The sequence below is a fragment of the Sphaerodactylus townsendi genome, linkage group LG06, assembly GCF_021028975.2.
Source record: "Sphaerodactylus townsendi isolate TG3544 linkage group LG06, MPM_Stown_v2.3, whole genome shotgun sequence".
Classification (NCBI taxonomy): Eukaryota; Metazoa; Chordata; class Lepidosauria; order Squamata; family Sphaerodactylidae; genus Sphaerodactylus; species Sphaerodactylus townsendi.
The window spans coordinates 23,635,775-23,657,836 of record NC_059430.1 but is presented as its reverse complement, the minus strand read 5'-3'; the positions used below and the strand labels follow the sequence as shown (position 1 = coordinate 23,657,836).

Below are 22,062 nucleotides of genomic sequence, written 5' to 3'. Positions count from 1 at the left end.
TGTGTCCAGGAGTGAAGTAGCTTTCTGGACTGAAAAGATCCCTCAACCTCTGGTCATTCCTGTAGAACTCTGAAACTGCATGTTTCGATGGACACTTTCCTGTTACTGGGTTGACGTTACAAAAGAGGAATGTGGCTCACAGAATATCCCCACTGAACATTTTCTACTCAATTGTAGGATATTGTATGAGAAGCAATCCTAGTTATTAACCAGAATTGCTACATGTACAGATTTCATTTTTATTTATTCATATACAATTTTTTTCCGCTCAAAAGAACACCCAAGGCCACTAACAGATATGAAAGCCTATTATCATGCAAATGTGTAATCCTATTATAATGTAAAGTGCCGTCAATTCATAGCTGACTTATGGCAACCCTAGCAAGGGACTTTCAAGGTGGGTAAGAGAAGCAGAGGTGGTTTGACGTTGCCTTCCTCTGCAGCACCTTCCTTGGCAGTCTCCCTTCCAAGTACTGACTCTGCTTAGCTTCTGATATTTGTTGAGATCAGGCTATAGCATGCTGTCTTCCCTTCCTCCTAATATAAACATAAAAATAATTATGCAAAAGGCATCACCTTCAGTTAGCAGCTGTAATCTGCAGAACCGGGTTTGATTCTGCACTCCTCCACCTAAGTGGCTGAGGCTTATCTGGTGAACCAGATGTGTTTCCGCACTCCTACATTCCTGTTGAGTGATCTTGAGCTAGTCACAGTTCTTTTGAACTCTCTCAACCCCACCTACCTCACAAGGTGTCTGTTGTGGGGAGAGGAAGGGAAAATAGTTTTGTAAGCCACCTTGAGTCTCCTTACAGGAGAGAAAGGTGGGGTTAAAATACAAACTATTACAAAATACAAACTATTTTAGTAATACAACTATTTTAGTAATACAAACTATTACTAAAATACAAACTAATATTTAAATTTCTAAACAAATCAGATATGAAGGCAGAAAGCCAGCAGGGGGAGGGGGGCTGTCCAGTGTTTTGCACTGAGTGTCACATGTATGACTATCTGCCACTAGGACAGAAGTCGTGGGTGTGCCCTCGCTGCAATGAGCTCCTGGCACTCAAGGAACATGTGCGTTCTCTTGAAGCCAAGGTGGCAGACCTGGAGAAGCTGAAAGAGGCAGAGAGGGTGACAGACGAGGCTTTCAGGGACTTAACAGCCGGGTCCCACTCCCAAGGTGACATCTCTTCAGATGTCATGGAGAATGAAGGTCTGGGGGACGGAGGGTGCCAGTCTGAGGTGGGGGAAGATGCTCCCTTAGATGGGATCCCTTCCTTAACTGGTGATCAGCTGTCCTTTCGCACTGAGGATACCCCTCGGGGAGGTGGGGGGCTCCTTGTAGTGGGTGATTCGATCATTAGAAATGTAGAGAGTTGGGTTTGTGAGAGGCGTGATGACCGCATGGTGACTTGCCTGCCTGGTGCGAAGGTTGCGGATGTCACGCTTCATCTAGATAGGCTTTTAGACGGTGCTGGGGTGGAGTCAGCAGATGTGGTCCATATTGGCACCAACGACATTGGGAAATGTAGCCAGGAGGTTCTGGAAGCTAAATTTAGGCTGCTAGGAAACAGGTTGAAGTCCAGGACCTCCAAGGTGGGTGGCATTCTCAGAAATGCTACCCGTTCCACGCGCAGGGTGAGCTAGGCAAGCGGAGATACAGGGTCTCAATGCGTGGATGAGAAGGTGGTGTAAGGCAGAGGGTTTCAGATTTGTCAGGAACTGGGGAACCTTTTGGAACAAGGCAAGCCTGTACAAACGGGACGGGCTTCATCTTAACCAAAGAGGAACCATGCTGCTGGCGCTCAACATTAAAAAGGTGGCAGAACAGCTTTTAAACTGATCACTGGGGGAAAGCCGACAGGAGCTGAGGTGACTTCGGTTCGGAATACAGTATCTATGGGGATGCAGACAGAGAGGGAGGTTTTTCTAAATCAACCACATACAAGCGAGGAACATAGCAATGTGCATGTGACAAGGGATAGTGTCTGCAAAAGACTTGAGGGTAAAGCACATAAATCCCAGGTTAAGGACAGAGACAGGGTATACAGGTGTCTCTATGCTAATAGTAGAAGCATTCGACCTAAAATGGGGGAGCTAGAGTACAGAGTTTTGAAGGAGGACTTTGATATAGTGGGCATTACAGAGACATGGTGGAATGAGGAGAACCAGTGGGATGCTGTTATACCAGGCTACAGGCTCTATAGGAAGGATAGGACAGGGCGCATTGGGGGTGGAGTTGCCCTTTACATCAAAGAGAGCATAGTATCACATAAAATAGACAATGCAAGGGCCGCTGGTTCCCCTACAGAATCACTGTGGATATCAATACCAGGTGTGAAGGACAGTTTAATATTAGGAATATATTATTGTACCCCAGACCAAAGTGCACAAGAGGATTCTGAGATGGAAAAAGAAATTAGAGAGGCAAACAAAAACAAAAATGTAGTGGTAATGGGTGATTTTAACTATCCCCATATAAACTGGAAAAATGCATGTTCAGGTCATAGTAAGGAGAGAGCATTCCTGGATATGCTAAATGACTGTGGCTTAGAGCAGATGGTTGTGGAACCAACCAGGGGAGAGGTGATCCTAGATCTAATTCTAGGTGGGACCCAGGACCTGGTGCAGGAAGTCAGTGTTGTTGAGCCGATAGGGAACAGCGACCACAATGCTGTCAGATTCAGTATCTCAGCATGCGAACAAGTGGCAACTACTAATGTAGTTACATTCGCCTTCAGAAAGGGAAATTTCTCAAAGATGAGGGGGATAGTGCGCAGGAAGCTGAAAGGGAAAATCAAGAGACTCAAAACTGTCCAGGATGCTTGGAGGTTATTTAAAAACACAGTAATAAAAGCTCAGCTGGAATGTGTTCCACAGGTTAGAAAAGGCAGCACCCAGTCCAAAAGAAAGCCGCCATGGTTAACAAGAGAGGTTGAGGAAATGATCAGAAAAAAGAAAATGTCTTTTAGAAAATGGAAGTCCAGTTTGACTGATGAAGAATATGAGAGGGAACACAAATGGTGGCAAAAGAGAAGCAAGTTAGCTGTAAGGGAGGCAAAAAAGGATTACGAGGAACGCATGGCTGCGAACATCAAGACCAGCAACAAACAGTTCTTCAAGTACATCAAAAGCAGGAAGCCAGCAAGGGAAGCGGTAGGCCTGTTCGATGACAAAGGAACAAAGGGTGTGCTAAAAGATGGCAGGGAGATTGCAGAGAAGCTGAATGAATTCTTTGCATCTGTCTTCACCCAAGAGGAGGTGAGGAACATTCCTGCACCTGAACCAAGCTTCTTAGGAGGCGAATCCGAGGAACTAGCGAAGATAGTGGTAGACAAGGAAGAAGTTCTGGCAGCCATTGATAAACTAAATGTTACCAAATCCCCTGGCCCAGATTGCATTCACCCAAGAGTTCTTAAAGAGCTCAAGCATGAAATTGCTGATCTTCTCACTTGAGGGGATCGGGCAGTATACAAATTAAATAAATTAATAATAATAATAATAATAATAATAATAATAATAATAATAATAATAATAATAATAATAATAATAATAATAATAATAATATGCAACTTATCCCTGAAATCAGGCTCCATCCCTGAAGACTGGAAGATGGCCAATGTCACACCAATCTTTAAGAAAGGATCTAGGGGGGACCCGGGAAATTACAGGCCAGTCAGTTTGACATCTGTTCCTGGTAAATTAGTAGAATCTATCATTAAAGATAAAATTATAAAACAAGTAGAAAAGCAAGACCTGCTGAGAAAGAGTCAGCATGGCTTTTGCAGAGGCAAATCCTGTCTTACAAACTTACTAGAGTTCTTTGAGGGTGTAAACAGGCATGTGGACAGGGGTGAACCGGTGGACATTGTCTACTTGGATTTCCAAAAGGCTTTTGACAAAGTTCCTCACCAGAGACTGTTGAGAAAACTCAGCAATGAAGGAATAAGAGGGGAAGTCCTCCTATGGATTAAAAACTGGTTGAGAAACAGGAAACAAAGAGTGGGTGTAAATGGGAAGTTCTCACAATGGAGAGATGTCTGGAGTGGTGTCCCCCAAGGATCCGTTTTGGGACCAGTGCTCTTTAACTTATTCATAAATGACCTGGAAGTAGGGGTGGGTAGTGTGGTGGCCAAGTTTGCAGATGATACCAAATTATGTAGGGTGGTGAGAACCACAAAAGATTGCGAAGAGCTCCAAGCGGACCTTGATAAATTAGGTGAGTGGGCTAAGAAATGGCAAATGCAGTTCAATGTAGCAAAATGCAAAGTGATGCACATAGGGGCAAAAAATCCAAACTTCACATACACGCTACAGGGGTCAGTGCTATCAGTCACAGACCAGGAAAGGGATTTAGGCGTCTTAGTTGATAGTTCCATGGGAATGTCAACTCAATGCATGGCAGCTGTGAAAAGGCAAACTCTATGCTGGGGATCATTAGAAAAGGAATTGATAATAAAACTGCAAAGATTGTCATGCCCTTATATAAAGCAGTGGTGCGACCGCACTTGGAGTACTGTGTCCAGTTCTGGTCGCCGCATCTCAAAAAGGATATTGAGGAGATAGAAAAAGTGCAGAGAAGGGCAACAAGGATGATTGAGGGACTGGAGCTCCTTCCCTATGAGGAGAGGCTGCAGCGTTTGGGACTCTTTAGTTTGGAGAGGAGGGGGCTGAGGGGGGATATGATTGAAGTCTACAAAATTATGCATGGGGTAGAAAATGTTGACAGAGAGACATTTTTCTCTCTTTCTCACAATACTAGAACCAGGGGGCATTCATTGAAAATGCTGGGGGGAAGAATTAGGACTAATCAAAGGAAACACTTCTTCACGCAACGTGTGATTGGTGTTTGGAATATGCTGCCACAGGAGGTGGTGATGGCCACTAACCTGGCTAGCTTTAAAAGGGGCTTGGACAGATTTATGGAGGAGCAGTCGATTTATGGCTACCAATCTTGATCCTCCTTGATCTGAGATTGCAAATGCCTTAACAGACCAGGTGATCGGGAGCAACAGCCGCAGAAGGCCATTGCATTCACACCCTACATGTGAGCTCCCAAAGGCACCTGGTGGGCCACTGCGAGTAGCAGAGAGCTGGACTAGATGGACTTTGGTCTGATCCAGCTGGCTTGTTCTTATGTTCTTATATTCTCTTAAACTCTTCTTCTTCTTCTTTAATGAATGTTATTTAATTGCACTGAGTTGCTCATTCATTCTTGCATCCATTACCATTATCCTGCAAGAGTTACACTACTTCATAATGAAGAATATGAAGAAGATACTGTAATAAAATATACTATTCAGAGCAATTAAAATGAAAACAAATTTTGCAAAAGATCGACACTTATCCCTGATCTCATAAAATTGCATTGTGTCAGGATGTTTTCTTTCATTCCTTGAACTATAACTATAAACAGCTTCCTTGTTTGTTTGCTTCTGGGATAGCTGAAAAATTTAGGGTTTACTTGCACCCTGATCCCAGCTTATTTATTTGGAAGTTAACTCTTATTAATCTTAAAAGAATTAACCATCCAGTGTTTGTGCTGAGGAAGAAAGCCTGATTGCTTAATCTTGCAAAACTGCAAGTGTTCAAGTATTAAAATGTCTGCTATCTCAGTGCAGCAATGACAGCTGCATAGTGAATATAGCAATATCGCATGGAACTACTGCGTTCCTTGAAATTAGCTTGAGCTGAGCAATCATGTTATGTCTTGAAGGAATCTCAGCAATCGCAGACGCTACACTAGTGCAACTCCACATGTCTGAATTTTATTATTATCCCTTTATCATGGGATTACAAATGACAGGTGGGAAAGCAGAATAAACTTGTCTTTCCTCACTTAATATACACAAGACTTCATTGCACGCTGTCTTGGCAATCGTTATAGCTACAGTGGTTCAAGTACTCAGATCAGCTTTCCTGACTAGATTAGGACCCTCTGCTCTGCCTTTTATCACAACACCAAATTCTGAAATCAGTTCCTGTTGTCAGATTTTGAGATTTACATTGTAGCACTAAACAAGCATACTCCACCCTAATCCCGTTGAAATTTCTGTGCTTAGAGTGGAGTAATTCTGTATAGGGTTATACTCTTAGATGTTGAACCTTGCTTGGAGCAATAGTGATGGGACTGGTGCCACCAGGGTTGGAGAAGGCTGACTTCCGTTAGAGCTGGTAGGATAAAGGGGGACTACTTCAGCTGAAAGGAGTTCTATAACTCCTTTAAAAATCAAACTATTTCAGTACATTGCAATGTTGCCTCCATCAAGGGAAAGGCATGCTTCTCAGAGCAACAGAAGCAGATGAAAGAAGAAGAAGAAGAGTTTGGATTTATATCCCCCCTTTCTCTCCTGTAGGAGACTCAAAAGGGCTTACAATCTCTTTGCCCTTCCCCCCTCACAACAAACACCCTGTGAGGTGGGTGGGGCTGAGAGAGCTCTGAAGAACTGTGACTAGCCCAAGGTCACGTAGCTGGCATGTGTGGGAGTGCACAGGCTAATCTGAATTCCCCAGATAAGCCTCCACAGCTCAGGCGGCAGAGAGGGGAATCAAACCCGGTTCCTCCAGATTAGGTACACGAGCTCTTAACCTCCTATGCCACTGCTGCTCCTGGATGGAAAGGTAACGTTTCAGGAGTAGGTTTTTTGGGGGGAGGGGATGACTAAATAATATTATGGAACAGGGCTAACACTTGAATAGAATTAGCAATATTTTGATCACCTGGATTAAACTCTTAAATCCTTCTGTGATACATAGTAGGCATTAATGCCAAAAACAGAATGACACTGATTTTTACCTGATAAGAATATCCTTAAGGTACCTTTTCCAGTAGCAAGCGGTCTTACAGCTACATGAATGTTCTCCATATATTCATATAGTCAACGATAATCTTCCCTTCTTTTTTCTTTTGCTGCTTGAGTGACTTTATACAGCACTGAAACTTCCACAGGGTGTCAGTATGCACTATTCTGAATGGCCTTGGCTGGCATATATTTGCTTTGGATGGGTTGCCATTAGACACTTTTAAGAGTTGTGTGAACAGCTCCCAAGTAGTCAGTTTGTTCCATTTCTGACCTCCACTGACAAGGTGTTCTGTAAAATAGTGCCAGCCCTAGTTATTTTGGCATCAAAACAGCTATCAAAATGATACACATTTGTTCCTCCTTGAATGACAAAGATGAACCTTGAAGGCAGGAGACTGATGCTTACTTCTGGAATCTGCATCTTTAATTAATTGTTTTATGTAATTTCATGGTAATGCCAGATCTGGTGTAACCTGGTGTGGAAAGAAAGAAAGAAAGAAAGAAAGAAAGAAAGAAAGAAAGAAAGAAAGAAAGAAAGAAAGAAAGAAAGAAAGAAAGATAGATAGATAGATAGATAGATAGATAGATAGATAGATAGATAGATAGATAGATAGATAGATAGATAGATAGCACATTGTGTATATATCAATTCCTGAATAACATCCAACAGACCTTTGATGCCAGATAAAAATGTCATTTTAAAAAATCTCTTCAATTGTCATGCAGTACTCCCACAGAAGAAGAAAACGTGGTAAATACTGGCAGATAGTTCCGGAAGTACATGTGAAAAAATTACAGTTGTAAACAACAGCAATAATACTGCACTTACATCATATTCCTGACCATTGGCCTCTTACTTGAGACCTTAGCAAAAAAAACTCCCTGATGAACCAAAATATAAGTGACTCCTCACAAGATTGACACTTTCAATATATTAAAAAGTATGGAGTCGATAAAACAGAAAACTCTTAGTTTCAAAAATATAAATATAAAACAAGTGTACAATTAGTTGTATACAAATTCTTCTCCTGATCCTCTCTAATTATCTAAAAAAATTGTTCATCCTGATATTAATCTTAACTCATTGCAAATTGGCTTTACTGAGTACAGGTGTAGTGGTAGAACATCTATCACCAATTCTCTTTAAATGACCAGATGGTTGTTGGTGATGCTGTCATTTTCTTTTTCTACTTGAGGGTCTTACATTTTGAAAATAAGAAAGAAGTCCATAAGTATTACTCCTTCAAGCTAATAAAGTTATTATGAATGCTTTTTGTTTTCTGTTGGTTTTGAATCCCTTCATTGTAGGAATGGGTAGATAACAAAAAAAAAGTCAAACTACGCAGATCACAAGGTATTCATTTACAAATCTCTCTGTCTTCTTTACCCAATCAGTTCTGCTTTCTGTCTCTGTCTTCTAACTATCCTCCATCTTTCCAGATGCAGGACGCTATGGGCTATGAATTACCCTGGGTGTACTTTGTCAGTCTGGTCATCTTTGGATCCTTTTTCGTACTTAATCTGGTTCTTGGTGTGTTGAGCGGGTAAGCTGCTGTTTTTTTTGGTGTTCCTTTTTGTTCTCTCCTCGTGCTGCAGGGCAAGACTCCAGAACAGGGTTCTTCCCTATCACCAGAATCCTTTAATTATTCCAAGTGAAAACCTGCAAGACATATACCAATTCTATATTATCCTCCAGTTGAGAATATTGTGGATAAGCCAGTGGTGGCAGTGTAATTAGTGTTCTGAAGCAAGAACTATACTTACAGAACAACTCAGCGATTGAACAGGAGAAACATTTTGCTTTCTTATTGACTGAGCAACAAATTTGGAGAGTTTCAGCACTGGTGACCCAAGTTCCCTTCCACTGGAGCCTTGCAGTGCCTAACAATTGAGCTATTCTCACTGCTTATCGTTCCACTCTTCCAGGTCAATGATGCCATAGGAAGGGACTGGCCCTGGATCTAATTTGTTACACTTATCATCATAGGGTCATTTTTTTGTACTTTACTTGGTTCTCGGTGTACTTAGTGGGTAAGCAGTACCAGGATTAATTCTTAAAAAAATTATCATTGTTTATTATTTACACGGACTTCTGAAATCTTGTCTCCATTCTTTCTCTTGTGGAGATCCAACACGTTCTTCCTGTTGGCAGGCTTTGGCTGAATTAGGTAAATGAGCAGCAGTAGGATACGTAAGTTGTAGATGATACAATGGTAGTAAACAACCCACATAAAATTGGTAACGCTGCCAAAAGCCACCTCTGAAGTATATTATGGGAGATGAAACTATTCCGTTTCCCCAGGTAGAGAAAATAATGTCGTACTTATTATGAACACAGCTGATGGTTGTGATTAGCCTGTAACAGTTTATCTGAGGTCACATTGGTGTCTGATTGCTTTCAACATCATTGGCTTAACTGATTTGGTATCACAGATTGACTGATGTGTTTTGATCAAGTACCTCAGTGCTACAAAATATTTAAAACCTTGGCATTTGCATTTGGATGTCTGTGATCCATGCTTATTCAATTCGAAACTAGTAAAAGTTGTCAAAGTTCCCTTGTTAGAGCAAATTGGTTGTGTGGGTTCAGAACCTTTTAATAAGCCACTGGCCATGGACCATGGATTATCTGGTACCCAGAGAAGGCATTGAAAAAAAAACAGTTATAAAATAAACAAGAATATGAATATGTTGTAGTTTATAGATAGCATGAGGGTCCTTGAAGGTGATTCCTTCCTGACCTAGAGCCTCCCTAATGAAACTCAAATTAATCATGGAAGGAGAGAAATTTCTAGTGGCCGCTTATTGTCTGTAAGTGATATCAATTGTTGATGAAACTTCCAGTTTTAACTTTTGTTAACTGGAAAGATGGAGGCTGGAGATTAGCAGTGTAAAAATTCTTTGCAATATTGTGTCAGTAGATTTTAAACATTTTAAACATGCACTGAGGAAATTGCCCACATGAATGAAAGGGTTGTTCGGTCAATGGACCCACTGATAATTTGCTTTCTTGGTATGACAGCTGACAAGCAGCAATAACTGCTGACCATTGCAAAAATTATGGAAATTGCTATCATTTTGTTCAACAATGCAAATGGAAATTGTTTATAGGTAAATTCTTGGTCATGTATTGGTACTGACTAGATTCAGGTTACCATCAAGGATGTGAAATGTCTAAAATGTGATCAGATATTCCCAGAGATACTATATTTTCAAAGTACTGTTCTGAGAAACAGTTTTAATGCATCATCTTTTTAAAATGATAAAAGGATTTTCAGAAGTACAAATGTCATTACTCTTGGAAATAGTCCATTTTAATATTAGTCTGTGGGCCTAAAGCCAAAAATTCACATTGGTGTCAGGTAAGGAGGCAAAACTTATAGAATAGAATAGAATAGAATAGAATAGAATTCTATTATTTGAGTTTTTCTGAAAGGTGTATGTCTGTGTATTATGTTTTGATGGGATCACCTGTTCTGATTGGTAGCTTAAACTTTTCATAATGTCATCAAGATGGTTGAAACCAGTTTTTCCTACCTATTGTAATTTGAACCACAACTCAACAAAGGGACCAGTTTTAATTTTTGGAACACTGTTGGAAAGCTAGTAAATTTTCATACAAATAACTTATGCCAGTAATGCCTCTATCAATTACTGTTTTGTGTGACACAAGGCATAAATCAAAGGAAAAAAATCAGTTTTCTCACATTTTTATAAGGTTTACAGCATACAACGCTGTACCTAATCTGGATAATCACCTGAAATTCCAGCTTATTCTTTTGCCTTCCAACGAGCCATAGCATGAAGAAATTAATTTTGATATACCACAATTAGGTAATAAGACCTTATCCGTGTTTTGTATCATTTTTATCCAAGATAACTGGATAATAGCCCCTAGGGGATTGGGCGGTATAAAAAGTCCAAACAATAAGTCTAAACAAGGTAACTGGATAATAGCCCCTAGGGGATTGGGCGGTATAAAAGTCTAAACAATAAATAATAAACAATAATAATAGGTAACTTTGTGCTACTGTAAAGAAATATATTTTAATTTTGTGAGATCAGCAACTGTTCAACATGCATATGGGTTATTAATAAATTTTACATTATCATTTTATAACTGCTGGCATCTAATATTTTTCCAAACTTAAAAAATATTTACTATTATTGAAATAATCGTAGTCCTCAAATTCAACTGCAAAATCCATCTTTGTTTTTTCTGGTTGCTATATGTCTGTAATTTTCCATACCAGTACAACTAACTGTGCAATCCAAAGTGGCGAGAGAATATAGCTTTGGAAGTGGCATAGGGTTGCAGTGATGTGGGTCCCAACATAAGGGGTGAATGCACCAGCAGAGGGGCTATCACTGGGGGGAACTGTGCAGCACCCAAATCCAGAAACTGTCACGCACTGATTCCCCTCTGCTACGGGAGCCCACACCAGCATGGATGGGGGTATTCCCAGGGCGGAGCCAACTTTAGTCAGCTGCCAGTTCAGTTTCAGCCTAGGAATGCCCCCCTTCAGCAGCACAGACTTACGCCACCAAAGATTACTGATAATTGGCCAAATTGTGGACAAGTAACCAATATTGTCTTGCATAACTGTGACATCATCACAGACGAGTATGTTAAACCCTGTCCACTTGCATGTTGACTGGTCTTCATGCTTTTTTTATGTGCAAGAAGCCATATGAGCTTCTTCTGCAAAGCATGGTGGAACGAGGTCTTCGTGGCTACCTCTGCCTATGTTATTGCCATTGTTGTACATTGATAAGATAAATGACTGGTCAAAAATACTTCTTGGTTTTCATCAAATGAGGCATTTATTTGGGCAAATGAGGACAAAGATCTTCAGTTAGAGTTCAGTTCCATTGACTCTCTGTGATGTCTGCTTGCGCTGAATATGTCCTCTAACTGGTCTATGTTGTCCTGGGCCTAAAAGTTAGGGGTTACAGTGTAAATATAAATATTTCTAAGACAATATTACTATTCTGTATGGTCCCTTTAGAAAGTAAGATTCATAAAATGATAATGGAGGATTTGTAATTAATTTTATTTCAAAGTTCAAAGACCTTTATTAGGCATTTAAATAATTTTATTTATAAATGAAACATATGCACGTCAAACAGCTACTGAACTCTCAAAATTAAAAAAAATTATTTGTAGTAACACAAAGTTACCTATTATCCAGTTCCATTGGATAAAAATTAGATAAAATATGGATCCATTCCCATGGACTTACCTGTGGCATATCAACATTATTTTCATCATGCAATAGTTCATGATGTATGCAAGAATCTTGAATGAAGGTCCAACATAACTGATCTCAAATTGCCTTTAATTATGTTCTTGAATGGCTTCTGCCTGGCAGTATAGACAGCACTTGACTAGATAGACTAGAGATCATCTGACTCTGTAAAATGAAGTTTCATGTGTAGTGTTAAAGCCCCATTGTGTGTACTTGAGGGGGGGACCCCTTCTAACCACATAAATTCTGTTTAGTGTAGTAAATCATCTTTTGAAACTGAAAGCTAGCGTGGTGCATAGTTGGTTATGTTATGAGAAGACAAAAGAGAAAAATCCAGCATTAGATGGATTGATTCAATAAATGAAGCCAGAACAAGGCTATTAGTGATAGGACTTTTGGAGGTTATTAATGCATAGGGTCCCCATAAATTGGAAGCAGCTTCACAGCATGTAGCTCACAAACATGGAGCAGAGGTTAGAATTTTGGACTAGGATCTGGGTGACCGAGGTTCAGATCTCCAATGTAACATGGACTTTGAGTTAACTTTGAGCACTTTCTCTTAGCTCAGCCTACCTCACACGCCATTACAGGGTGAAGAATAAAACTGTGGGGGGCAATGATATACACCATCCTAATCTCCCTGAAGAAAGCACAGGATAAAAAAATAATGAAATAATTTTTTTAAAAAAATAATATGGGCAGCTGAGCTATCATAGTAGGAATCTAACATTCTACAGTTATTTTGGTTTTGGTTTTGGTCTCATGCTGTTATCCCTTCCCTCTTGCCAGAGAATTTTCTAAAGAAAGAGAGAAGGCAAAAGCTCGGGGTGATTTTCAGAAGTTGAGGGAGAAACAGCAACTAGAGGAGGACTTGAAAGGATACCTGGATTGGATAACTCAAGCAGAAGATATTGACCCCGAAAATGAAGATGAAGGAATGGATGAGGAGAAGCCCCGAAACAGTAAGAAAATTCTCGATGCTTTCTTTGTGTTTCTAAGCCAGGGATGAATGTTCAAGATGAAATGTATGCTCAGAAACTAACACAAAACCTTGCTGAGATAATTTGTCGTTTTCCTACCCTATTAACGTATGCTCTATAAAAGACAGGGGGAGGAAACTATTGATTCAGTGCAATCTGTGTAAACTTAGAAATGAAAACATAGCCTATGCTTTCATTTGAGGGCTCCTGGGAAAAATGTATATACTGTGGCCTCCTATTTAATTTCGGTTGAGCCCTGAGTTGATGATTTATGTTGAAAGAAAGGGCAGTGAATCAATGTGACCAACTGTATAGTTTGTCAGTTGCTCCAGCCTGATCTTCATCATGTTGACATGAAATAATTGCACAGGTACTGTAGTCTTAAGTATGCATGCAGCAAGGTGTCCATTCATAGTACCAGACTGTAACACCTGTATGGCATCAAAATGATATTATGATTTGTGATGCTTTTTTTTGTATGGTAATAGTGGGTGTTCCTTCCAAAAGGATTTCTTTGTTGGTGCAGAAAAGTGAGTGAATGTAATTGCAAGCATGTTTGTGTTCTAAAACTGAGTTAAATCTCTGAAGGCTTTCTTACGGCACTAATTTTTATTTATTTTCCGAACTCTAAAATGATTGTGTTTATGAAGTACAGCAGGCATTAACTAGATTAATTCTTCCAGAAAGGCAGAAATTAATTAATTTAGGTCCTATTAGTTTCTTTTGTTAAACTTTAATTTGTGTTTCATGTACATTTAATTTGTCAGAATTTTTCGTATGCCATTACATTGTTCGAGTCTTTTTTCATCTCCTCTGCGTTGCACCCTTATGGGGTGTGTGGGAAATATCAGCTCTGTTCTTGATTCCTATTGTGAATGGCACCTGTCTGAGACTGTTCTGACTGGGTATGTCCATGTAAATTGGTGGTTGCTTCAGGCCAAGCTACGTGTTATGCTTTTTGACTAGTTGAGTTTCCATACCCAACTTGCTTTCCTCACCATCACACAGCAGTTGTGGGAATGGCAGTGCCCAGGAGCCCAGTTGGGAAATACCTCATGGAGGGAGGAGAGACTCCTGCCCCCATCCCCACTGGCTTGGAATTCTTTTCTCTGTATTGTGCAGCTCTGTCTTTTACCAGGATTACCCTTCCTGCTGCAGCAAAAAGTTGGTGTTGCTCACTGAATGGCTGAGCCAAGATGCAGGGACAAGGGAAAGGTTTGTTTTCTATCCCAGTGTGTCCCTGCCTCTGCATCGATTTACAGCGTATTTCATCACTCTGAATCCATGTTCAGAATTGGATCTAAAGATAATTATTATAAAATAACCAGTCAGGGATATTATACTCATTGAAAACTAAGAATTGGAGTATTTTGGTTTGCCATCACAGTAAAACCGACTGTTCCTATGTAGCGGATTTGTATTAAAGGAAAGGATTGTTAGAAGATAATGACTCAGGTGACTCAAAAAGGTTTTAATATGTATGATGGAATCATGTATTTTAAAATGAACAGAACTGGAGAGTTTACAGGATGTGATATTAAATGTGCTAATAGCTGAATGAATAACATGTGGTAGGCACAAGAAGCTAACATGTGCTAAACTAATGCTTCATAATAACATGGGGGTTGGTGCATATGGTTACAACTGACTGTGTGTATTAACACAATATCCAGCCATATTGTTATTTAAAAGGAAGTACATTTCAATTTGTAGAAGAGGGTTAATGATTTCTTCTAGTTCTGTCCTGCAACACACTCCCACTTTGCCCCCTAGGTTGTAGGGTCTACTGAGCCCTAGGAACAAAATTACAAGAGCTTCAGTGGGCTGCAGCAGGAGAAAGGAGGGAAGTTCCGCTGTGTAATGTTGGAGTTTAATGCACAGAGAAGCGGCCAACACACTGATTAAAAGGGTAAAAGATAAATGTAATGGGATTGATGCCCAGAATCGGTCAGCTCCTCTTGTAGCTGAGCTGAAAAAAACAATGAAAATCTATGTATTTTCCTTCACAACGCACACAAGTGGCTGAGATGATATGCTGGTAGTGACAAATAGAAGAGTTTTGGCCACATATAAGTGTTGGTTTCTGAATCATAATAAGAAAGTACTGAAAGGGGACCTCTATAAAAAAAAGAGAGAACATCAATAGGGAATGTAATAGAAAGAAAGAAATGAGAAAATAGTTGAAGTACTACTGTTATTAATGCCACATTTGTACCTGCCTTAGTATTGTCTCTTGGTAGCTGTTTCGTAAATATGTCTGCTGTCATTTTCTCAGTAGGACAGTAGCGTAGCTTGACAACTCCTTGTCCCTGCAGGACCATTACATACTGGTTCCTGACTCCAATATGCTTGGTCCGTGCACTGTTCTTTTCTGAAAGAGAGAGAGCTACATGACTCTGGTTATCCTCTAGCATTTGAACTGGCAAAGGTTCCTTAATACCAAAATATTATAAGGCCACTCTAATTCTCTGCATGCTTCCGAAGCTGATACAAATTCTGCTTCAGTTGATGAGTGGGCCACAATTTCTTGTTTATGACTTGCTCAGTTTATGGCACCACTATTGGATCTTAGTTCTGATCTTTCTCCATCCCATAATCTAATCCAGACCTTTGAGAAAAGCCTTTTTCTACTAGTCTTGCTTGGCACTCTCCACTTCACCTTTTGCATCTTCTTAACCTTAAAGACCCACTTACACCCAATGACAGTCTTGCCCACATGTAGTTCAGTGAGTCCATGTCTTGTTCTTACACAGTGTGTCCATTTCTTCCTGTGCTGTTTTTCTCCATTTACTTGCTTCAGGTTCAGGCAAGTGCTGTACTTCAGCCCAATGCTACTGTGACAGTGATATCCTTGAGAGGCAGGTTAGGTCTCTCAGCTGGTACTCCCTTGTTGGCCTGCAATGAGCTTCTCGGGTGTAGCATCTCGTCTGCCTCTGCAGCAGTCTCCAGCTCCCCTGGCTCATTTGCTGGTTTAGGAACTTCTGCCTTCACCTCCTCTTCTGCTTGAGCATCTGTTTGCATCTGTGTAGTGAGTGTATCTGATGGGTCTGGGTGATGTACCAGCAGCTGGTTGAGGTTACCACCTCCATCTGGACAACCATTGGTTGCTGCAGTCTGGTTGTTCTTTTGGCCACTCAGTGAATTGCACTTCTCCACTTGTAGTAATTTGGTTAGTGTGTGGGTCTAGAATTCTGTATCCCTTGCTCTCTGGAGAATAGCCTATGTTTTCTTCAGCTCTGGGTTCTAGCTTGGATCTCTTTTCTTTTGGTATATCAGCATAGGCTTTGGATCTAGATACTCTCATATGTTCTGTGCTTGGCTTTCTGTTAGGAGTTTTCTCTGTGGCTCTGGTTGGCAAGTAAACTGCAGTCATCGCAGCTTCTCCCCAGTGCCTGTAGGAATGGTCTGGATCAATTAGCATGCATCTGACGAAGTTCATTATAAAGTGATTCTTGAGCTCACAGCCCCATTCTGTTCTAATGGGTGAGGTACAGTAAGTTTACCTTGGATTTCATGTTCCCTTAGGAAAGCTTGTACCGGTCTAGACGGGTACTCACTACTATAGTCGGAGTGGATGACTTATTGAACTTGTTGAAAACCTCAGCAATGTAGTCTCAACTTCTGCTTGGGTCACGATTTTTCCCTCAGCTAATAATACATGGCATATCTTGAAAAATTATCAATAAAAGATAAGTCTTATTTCCAGTCGATGCTGTTTAGGTAGGTCCACATAGATCAGCATACATTTGCTTAAGTGGTCTCTTAGAGAATCTCTGACTTTGAGAATAGAAGGCAGAGTTGTCGCTCCCTTTATACTACTTACCCAAACTTGATTATCACTGTAACACTCACTGATATTTTTATCTGTTGCAAAGTCCTTTGTTTTAGTTGCAAGATGACCTATGTATCACAGTGGGAAAACCTTCCGTGCCAAAATTCCAGGGACCTCTGGTCAACCACTTCTTCACTGTACCAACCTTTGGTTTCTGGCAGTCCAGTTCAAGACTCAATTTCCGAGATCACCTGTGGAATATAATTCACCTTGACACGAGACAGTATTTGCATTATTCTCAAAGCCAAAGCCAGCATGGTGTAGTGATTAAGAGGGACAGACTCTAATCTGGAGCCTGGGTTTGGTTCCCAACTCCTCCACTGCTATATGGTGAACTAGATATGTTTCTTCACTCCTTCACATGAAGCCTGCTGGGTGACCTTGGGCTAGTCACAGTTTGTCAGAACTCTCTCAGTCCCACCTGCCTCACAAGGTGTCTGCTGTGGGGAGAGGAAGGGAAGGAGTTTGTAAGCTGCTTTGAGACTCCTTACAGGAGAGATAAGCAAGGAATAAATACAATCCCCCTTTCTCCTCCTCCTTCTTCTTTGTGTATGACGTGTATAGCAAATTTGCCTTTAAATCAGGAATATATAAAATATCATCTGCAGTAATCTCTGTTCCACTATCACCTGTTTGGCAATTTAGTGTCATTTTCCCTTTTGCTTGTATATCTGCTTGATCTATATTGGCTAGGTATACTTTTCCTTCACCATTTATATCCAGTTCATCAATCAGGTTGAAATCATAGAATTATAGAATCATAGGGTTGGAAGAGACCATAAGGGCCACCAAGTCCAACCCGCTGCAGTGCAGGAATATATAAAGCACTCCTGACAGGCTTTTGGTTTCTTGCAGTCCAGTTCTGATGTCATATATATGGAAGTCATATGTCTGAAGTCATATATATGGCGGTACCACTAGCGAAGGCTTGTTTAGTTTGTGCTGCATGAGAAACAAGGTGGGTTTCCCAGGCTGTGTGCTCGTGGTCTGGTGGATCTTGTTCCTAACGTTTCGCCTGCATCTGTGACTGGCATCTTCAGAGGTGTATCACAGAGGGAAGTCTGTTACACAGTGTGTAACAAGATCCACCAGACCACAGCCACACAGCCCGGAAAAGCCACCAGAACCAGTTGAAATGGTTACCAGGAAGACAGAAAGAGGGGAGGGGGGGTACAAGGGAAAGTGAGGTGCATCTGCAAGTCCTTGTAGTTTCCCCACAGTGGAACTACACGTAGCCTGTAGCTGACCCTGTATCGTTGGGCCATACTTTTCTGAGCTGAAGACAGGGGCAGATAAAAGTAGGTTAACTGGTGAGTGGGAAGCCTTTGACAAAGGTAAACATATTGTTTTTTCTTGGGATAAATCCTTCTGTCTCTGTGTTTGAGTGTAAGGTTGCTTGCTGGTAGAGACGTGTGACTCCATGGAGAGCAATGCAGAAAATATGGGAGAACAAAGAACCGAGGAAGGGGAGCAGTCGGAGGACAGCTCCCGGATTAAGTCAAAGACAGAGACATTTCATTCAAGGGGATAACACATACATACACTTAGAGGGATGTAGCGCCCCTCCCCGCATGCCCAGGCATGCTGTGTTGCTCACTCAAACATCACAAGCCTTTATTGGCATAAAATAAACATACAAAATCAGCATACAAAATTTGCCCATTATTGCTCACAATTATAGACACTGGTACTAAAATACTAAATACTAAAATATATACATGGTCCTTCTGTAACTATAGGACATTCCTTCAGCTAAGTTAACTCACTTAAACGTCATCGGATACTGACAGAAGCTAGAAAAATTACTGCTGGCTATATGTGGTCATAATACATAGACATTGGTTGGTATTCATCTAGACTTACGTCTATTATTGTTAGCAGAAATTTTGCTACATTCTCACACACTGTGGGATCCATGTTGTTCAAAAGCATAGGTATCTTAAGAGCATCAGTTAGATTGTTATACAGAAATGGGATAAGTGCAGATTGTGACATTCTGATTTTTGCAAACCTTACACAATGAAAGAGGGTATGATCGAGTGTCTCCACCTGACCCATATTGCATGGACATAGCCTCCTCTGTTTATCAATTTGTTGATATCTGCCATAGAGCAGCATAGAAGGCATTAGATTGAATCTGGCCAGTGTTAAAGCTCTTCTTAATTTAGGGTTGGTGATCCACTGTAAATAATTGGCCATGTGTCCTTGTTCAATTGGAATAAGCAGGATTAGGGGAACCCGTTCCCCTCGCAGCTGTTATCATATCCCGATACTCTTGTTCTAATAGCTTAGTTTTCAAGCAGCTATATGCTTCTGATAGGGAAAGAGGGACTAACGACTCTAATGAAAAGCCAAGAGTGTTGATTTTTCCCTCAACTAGTTTCAGCCACCTAGAATTTGCATAGTCGGAAAGCATGAGGTGTAACAAACTGGAGTGATCCTGCAAATAGTGGATACGTAGCCAGTATCTGACAGTTCTCAGCCAGGCCATCATGGCATATGATATTTGCCCGAGTTCTAAACATAGGGCTGCATATGAAGCACAATTTGGTAAGCCCATAATTTTGTGGAAGAAACGCGACTGGGCTGTGTTTATATTTTTGTTTATAGCTCCGATCCAAATAGGTGCTCGAGGAGCTGAGAGCCGCATTTAGCACTGAACACCTTCAATGCGGATGGTATATACTGGTGGCCCACAGTGAAAAAAAGAAACGGCCTGAATTGCTAGGGCACTGTTGTTAGCTGCAGCGAGTGCTAATTTCCTATGTACTGCCCAATTAAGGTTGCTAGTAAGAGTTATGCCCAAATATTTGAACTGGTTAACTTGTTCTATGGGTCTGTTATTGATGGTCCATGTATGACTAGGGGGTCTTCTAGCGAAGACCATTATTTTGGTTTTTTTCATAGTTAATTACCAGTTCGTTCCTCTTACAATATTCAGCACAGCAATTTAAGAGACGAGTGAGACCAACTTTAGTGTGGGAAAGAAGAACGGTGTCGTCAGCATACAGTAACGCGGGCACGTGTTTAGTGCTTAGTTTGGGAACATGCCCATTGGCCTTCTGGAGGGTTGGCACTAGATCACTAAGGAATATATTAAACAAAGTGGGGGCCAATGTACAGCCTTGTTTGACCCCTCTGGTTGTGATGATATTTTCTGTGAGCGGTCCTTTTGTTGCGGCTCTTATTCTGCAGCTAGTGCAAGTGTGTAGCTGTTTTATACAGTAGTCTGGGGTCCATGTGTAACGCAGTCAATTTTCTCCACAGTAGGGCTCTAGATATGGAGTCAAATGCCCCTTTTAAATCCAGGAAGGCTGCAAACAGTTTACGGTTATTATGAGTTATACTTTTGTTAGCTAAGTGTGCTGAAACTGTTACATGATCCAGTGTTGATTTATTTTTAGTGAATCCAATTTGCTCCGGTCCTATTACTTCTGCTTGCTTAATCTTCCACTCTCCTAAGGAGTAGTTTTGCATATAGTTTGCCAATTACAGATAATAGGCTTATAGGACGATAGTTTGAAGGATTAGTAATATCACCCTTTTTGTAGATTGGGACAACTATAGACGCCAGCCACATCTTTGGGATGCGGCCCGATGTTATTTACGTGGGTAAATAAGGAAGCCAGAGTTGTAGCCCACCACTTTCGGGTGAGGATTTAGAAGTATTTCTGGTATTATTGCATCGGGACCTGGGGCCGTACCGCTTTTCAAACCACTGATTAGTTTACTCACTTCTTGAGGATTAACCTCAGGCCAATCTGGTAGCTCCTCTGGTAATGAAGTGGAATCAGGGTATTCAGTTAGGCTAGCATTGAACAGATTAGAAAAATAACTGAACCATCGGTCTAGTGAAATATGGGGCAACTGGATACTGCACGTTTGGGCCCTTCTATTTATGATCTGCCAGAATTGCTTAATGTTATTTGTTAAAGTGGCTTGATATAGTTGTTCCCACTGCTGTTCGAATTGATTTTTTCGTTTCCATTGTACCATAATTTGAAAATCCTTTTTCAGTTGGGTTATATTGCTGAGTAGCTTTTCCTCACCTGTGCTGCGGTAACTTCTATATAATTATCGTATTAAGTTGTTAAATTCAATACAGTAGCGATCAAACCATTCTCTATGACCGTTTACAGCCTTAGATTTGGTCGAGGAGACGGCTTGAAGTTCCCCTGCTAAATTTGAAACTAGTTATTCAAAGTGATGTATTCCACGTTCTGGTGTGTCAGCCTGTAATATATTCTCTTTTAATTTATTAAATGTAAAAGAGCTAAGTAGTGTTTCTGTAGCAGCTGCCACCTGAGGTGACCATGTTATTTTCTGATGCCTAAAGTTGGTGGGGTCCTCTGTATTAGTCTTTACCTCAAATGAAAAAGTTACATTGAGTGGAAGATGATCACTTAGCAATAAGTCCCCAACGCTAAAAGATGTGACACACTGGTGTAGATAGGGGGATATTAAGCTCACTCAAACATGAAACAGAAAGAAAATGGGAGCATAGTGGAATTGTCAATTTAGTACAGCACTACTTTTTGTTAACATTACATTTGTACTAGTGCTCCTGGCAATAAGGACATGAGACACGCATACGCATGTCTAATAGTTTATTAATTACTGATCTACATCCATTAAACATTGCTGAATTGATGCAAGTTGGTGCTAACAAGCAGCATACCCTAACAAGCAGCATACCACAGCTACCTGGGTTCTGGCTAAGGCCACCCTGGCTCCAGTCTTTGCCCATGTTACTGCTTGATTCAATTATTGTCACCTGCACATAAAACAGTGGCAAGAGGTTATGTTCCATGTGCCACTCCAGCAACTAATGGCTTGACTGATGCTACACGGCTACCAAGGGTGTTCCCTCAGACCAGTGATGGAAAGCTTGGGATCAATAGCCCCTCCCCCTCCTTTGAGGGCTAGGGATGCTTTCCAATTGTCCCTGTCTGTACTGTAGCAATTCACACTTTTATCACAAAAACTAGCTATATCTTAACCAGCCAAAAGACTAGGCCTAATATATCCCTTCCAAAAGACAGTCTATAGATCTTTCCCACCAGAACCTGTCCTGTTTGTTTTGCTTGGTTGCATTTCATCTCAAGCAGCCCCTACACCGGGAAACAAAAGCACCTCAGCAAGGGTTTGCTGTCCTCAAATCCAGCTGTGTAAAGAGGTTCTGGGAAGATTAACTG

At 40.8% G+C, this 22,062-nt stretch overlaps 1 protein-coding gene across 6 annotated transcripts in view; it reads left to right on the top strand.

Annotated features, from left to right (window-relative positions):
- CACNA1C (calcium voltage-gated channel subunit alpha1 C) overlaps positions 1–22,062 on the top strand; it is a 563,646-nt gene that overhangs the window by 358,860 nt on the left and 182,724 nt on the right. For all 6 annotated transcript variants that reach the window (XM_048499569.1, XM_048499568.1, XM_048499567.1 and 3 more), the window contains exons 8-9: positions 8,247–8,350; positions 12,845–13,017. In XM_048499569.1, coding sequence (XP_048355526.1) covers positions 8,247–8,350; positions 12,845–13,017 — 277 coding nt within the window. The remainder of the gene's footprint in view (positions 1–8,246; positions 8,351–12,844; positions 13,018–22,062) is intronic.